This window comes from Cynoglossus semilaevis, chromosome 11, assembly GCF_000523025.1.
Source record: "Cynoglossus semilaevis isolate Cse_v1.0 chromosome 11, Cse_v1.0, whole genome shotgun sequence".
NCBI classification, from domain to species: Eukaryota; Metazoa; Chordata; class Actinopteri; order Pleuronectiformes; family Cynoglossidae; genus Cynoglossus; species Cynoglossus semilaevis.
The window spans coordinates 19,812,330-19,816,790 of NC_024317.1; the positions used below are offsets into that span (position 1 = coordinate 19,812,330).

At 40.9% G+C, this 4,461-nt stretch overlaps 1 protein-coding gene and 3 non-coding genes across 4 annotated transcripts in view; all 4 read left to right on the plus strand.

Annotated features, from left to right (window-relative positions):
- The first annotated feature begins 98 nt into the window (after positions 1-98).
- trnaf-gaa (transfer RNA phenylalanine (anticodon GAA)) lies at positions 99-171 on the plus strand. The gene has a single exon. It is a non-coding gene; the product is annotated as a tRNA-Phe (tRNA).
- A 330-nt stretch (positions 172-501) lies between these two features.
- trnaf-gaa (transfer RNA phenylalanine (anticodon GAA)) lies at positions 502-574 on the plus strand. Its single transcript has one exon. It is a non-coding gene; the product is annotated as a tRNA-Phe (tRNA).
- A 496-nt stretch (positions 575-1,070) lies between these two features.
- Positions 1,071-1,143, plus strand: trnaf-gaa (transfer RNA phenylalanine (anticodon GAA)). The gene has a single exon. It is a non-coding gene; the product is annotated as a tRNA-Phe (tRNA).
- A 2,173-nt stretch (positions 1,144-3,316) lies between these two features.
- Positions 3,317-4,461, plus strand: part of LOC107989205 (uncharacterized protein C20orf85 homolog) — a 1,999-nt gene continuing 854 nt past the window's right edge. Inside the window, exons 1-3 of the mRNA XM_017036435.2 lie at positions 3,317-3,491; positions 3,564-3,645; positions 4,251-4,328. Coding sequence (XP_016891924.2) covers positions 3,391-3,491; positions 3,564-3,645; positions 4,251-4,328 — 261 coding nt within the window. The 5' untranslated portion in view covers positions 3,317-3,390. The remainder of the gene's footprint in view (positions 3,492-3,563; positions 3,646-4,250; positions 4,329-4,461) is intronic.

Below are 4,461 nucleotides of genomic sequence, written 5' to 3' on the forward strand. Positions count from 1 at the left end.
TGGACACCCCTGCCTTAAAAGACCATTGACACTGTAAAGTAGAAGATGCAAAGTGGTTGGTAGTTAACCTGAAAAGTTCAGTTAAGCATTGACAGACAGCCGAAATAGCTCAGTTGGGAGAGCGTCAGACTGAAGATCTGAAGGTCCCTGGTTCAATCCCGGGTTTCGGCAGTGCTTTTAAAAAAGCTCATAACTTGGCACACTGTCGAGTCTGCAACTTGTGGCTCATCTGATCTATCTACCCATCCATCTATCCATCCATCCATCTATCTATCTACCCATCCATCTATCTACCCATCCATCCATCCATCTATCCATCTATCCATCCATCTATCTATCTATATACCCATCCATTCCTCCTTCCATCCATCCAAGGACTTACACCAGTCCCCGGACCGGGGGTTGGACCCCCCTGCCTTAAAAGACCATTGACACTGTAAGATAGAAGATACAAAGTGGGTGGTAGTTAACCTGAAAAGTTCAGTTACGCAGTGACAGACCGCCGAAATAGCTCAGTTGGGAGAGCGTCAGATTGAAGATCTGAAGGTCCCTGGTTCAATCCCGTGTTTCGGCAGTGCTTTTAAAAAAGCTCACAACTTGGCACACTGTCAACTCTGCAACTTGTGGCTCATCTGACCTATCTATCTATCTACCCATCCATCCATCTATCCATCTATCCATCCATCTATCTACCATCTATCTATCTATCTACCCATCCATCCATCCATCTAGCCATCCATCTATCTATCTATCTATCTATCTACCCATCCATCTATCTACCATCTATCTATCTATCTACCCATCCATCCATCTATCCATCCATCTACCCATCCATCTATCCATCCATCTATCCATCCATCTACCCATCCATCTATCTATCTACCCATCCATCTATCTATCTATCTATCTATCTACCCATCCATTCCTCCTTCCATCCATCCAAGGACTTACACCAGTCCCCGGACCGGGGGTTGGACCCCCCTGCCTTAAAAGACCATTGACACTGTAAAATAGAAGATGCAAAGTGGTTGGTAGTTAACCTGAAAAGTTCAGTTAAGCAGCGACAGACAGCCGAAATAGTTCAGTTGGGAGAGCGTCAGATTGAAGATCTGAAGGTCCCTGGTTCAATCCCGTGTTTCGGCAGTGCTTTTAAAAAAGCTCACAACTTGGCACACTGTGGAGTCTGCAACTTGTGGCTCATCTGACCTATCTATCTACCCATCCATCTATCTACCTACCTACCCATCCATCTATCCATCCATCCAACTATCTATCTATCTATCTACTCATCCATCTATCCATCCATCCAACTATCTATCTATCTATCTACTCATCCATCTATCCATCCATCCAACTATCTATCTATCTATCTACTCATCCATCTATCCATCCATCTACCCATCCATCTATCTATCTATCTACCATCCATCCATCTATCTATCTATCTATCTACCATCCATCCATCCATCTACCATCCATCCATCTATCTACCCATCCATCTATCTATCTATCTCCCCACCCATCCATCTATCCATCCATCCAACTATCTATCTATCTATCTACTCATCCATCTATCCATCCATCCAACTATCTATCTATCTATCTACCATCCATCCATCCATCTACCATCCCTCCATCTATCTATCCACCCATTCATTTGCATAGTCTCCATGAAAATCAAAATCAAATTATCATTAAATTAACCTTTAAAAAATAATCACATTACAAGCATCCAATCAATCAATATCATGAGTACAGATTATATCGGACTGGGGTTCTAAAGAATTTTACACATCACACTAGATTTTCAACTTGCTTGCCAACAGCAAAGCAGTAAAATGGCTCTTTAACAGAAGATCAGGTCATGTCTTAAACAACATCTATAACGTTGTGTAAAAGCAGAGAAGAATGTTCTCAAAGTTTATGACACTGTGATCAGAGATAAGTCTGTTCCTCACCAGAGTCTGTGTGTGGAGTCACAACAGTCCATAAATCTGCTGCTGCTGCTGGATGATGTTCACACACACACAGATATCTTATCTTCACTGTTGACTTGAAGAGGTTGAAAACAGGGGGGGAAAAAACCCTGCGGGATCAATAATATAATAAATTTGATGGATCATGTGATGATCCAGATCTGAAAACTCAGACCCATAGAAATAACTTCTTATCCATTGTGATGTTTTCAGAAAACAGACAGCAAGTTTCTCTTGAAAACAGCGCCATCACCACACGTGACTCACTATGTGTTCATGTGGTATCGTCTCGCATCATAAATTTACAATAATCTTTATTGACTTGGGTCGCGAATGTTTTAAAAATCTTATTAATATTATTATTATTATATGATATTATTATGCATTATAATTTAAGGCTCAGTCATTATTATGTTTTTTAGAAGTAGTGGTATTGCTGTATAAATCCTAAATACATTTAATTCTGCTTCTGCTTCTTCTTCTTGTTCTCCTTCTTCTTCTTCTTCTTCTTCTTCTTCTTCTTCTTCTTCTTCTTCTTCTTCTTCTTCTTCTTCTTCTTCTTCTTCTTCTTCTTCTTCTTCTTCTTCTTCTTCTTCTTCTTCTTCTTCTTCTGCTTCTTCTTCTTCTTCTTCATCGCTACTTTCACTATAGAAGTCTATCATCCAATCATCTGTACCAATCCATAATAAATATGATCTTTTTCAGTCTTTTTCTACTTCTTCTTTTTATTTTTTTAACTTCTAACATTTCACTCTATCTTTCTGTCCATTTTCAGATTATTATTTACTGGTGACCTGTCTCACATGTCTCCAGCCCTGTACGCTGGAGTCAGCTGCAGAAAAGAATTGTTAAAGACTTTATGTATCATATCCTAGTTCCAGTTCCATCAGAGAGTTCCAGTGTCAGTGAGTTCCAGTGTCATCAAGCGTACTGTAGTTGTGTTTGTCCTGTGTCACGTCTTCAGTGCAACTCAGACCTCAAACAAAACTCCATGTCCATCCTAACAGCTCCATGGTTACAACCAACCACCGGAGAGCAGATATGTGTCAGGGAATCCAGTCTCCGTGACAACAGTAAACAGGTCTGTCAGTGTGACTTACACGCAGGTGAAACATTAGCTGGGATGAGAGAGGGAGAGGACACACTCATTTAACTTTCTGTCCTTGTGAGGACTACCACTGGACATGATGTGTCCCCCTGCCTCTACTCCAACTCCACCCTGTTCCTCATCCTGGTCCTAACCATATACTAAAATGTAGTTTCAAATCATAGAAGTACTTTTCAACTTAAGGTCCTCGTGTTCTGACTATCATGGACATTCTAAACCAGAACTGGTCCTCACATCTCAGTATAATCCTAAACACACACACACCCACACACACATGCACATACTTACCCCCTCGTTCCCTCACTCATGCACACTCACACGCATTCATTCGCTCACTCCTCAGGACAGATGGCAGAAGGAAAGCGAGCATCTGAACCCATCAACTTTGTGCATCAGGATGAAATCTGGTAAATCATATTAAAACTCGGAGTGGAACTGTTTCATCTGATTATGTCATCCATGATTTTATCTGCGTGAAGGAAAGCACACGTTAAACTGGAGAAGGATTCTTCTGAGGTCTGGCCCAACAAGTGGGGTTTCCTGACCTCGGTCTACCAGGAGGTAAAAACACACCCCCCTCAACACACACACACACACTCTTACATAATTAAGAACTATTCAGGAGAGAGAAGAAAAGTTGTTCTCAATCCAAGATGCACGTACCACTGGTGGTACTCGGACTTGGTACATGTACTTCAATGTTTACCTGTTGTACTGCTCTTTTTCCTACAGCTTCTTCTCCATAGAAGTATAACAAATGTTTCATACATCAGAATACAAGTGCAGCTCATTGTATTCAGGCTGAAATATATATAATAATTAGTTATTTATTTTCAAAGTACTCTATGAGTTGCTGGCACCAGCATTGTGCATACAATCCCCGGATTATCAATATAGATTCATAAAATGAGCTACAATGCTGCCATCTAGTGACTGGAGGCTTGTTATCGTTCATAATGTTCTGTGTTCATGTGTTATGATGGAGGTAACAGTTACGGGTATGGGAGGGGGTGTGAGAGGAGGAAAAGTATCGGTCGGCTGATATTATCGGACATCACTAGTTTATTTGCCACGCACATTTATGTGCCACAAATAATGACTTGATGAAACCAGAATCTACATATGAAACATATAACCTGTTTTTGAGTCAAATTCATGTGTCGCAGTGCAGGAGTGAGAACACGAAGCTGAAGAAACCAGGGGCAGGAGAACTACAAGAACCCCACCCAGAAAAACAGGTTCATGTATGAACTCTCTATCTCTCTCTCTCTCTCTCTCTCTCTATCTATCTCTCTCTCTATCTCTCTATCTCTATCTATCTATCTCTCTATCTATCTCTCTCTCTCTCCCTCTCTCTCTCTATCTATCTATCTATCT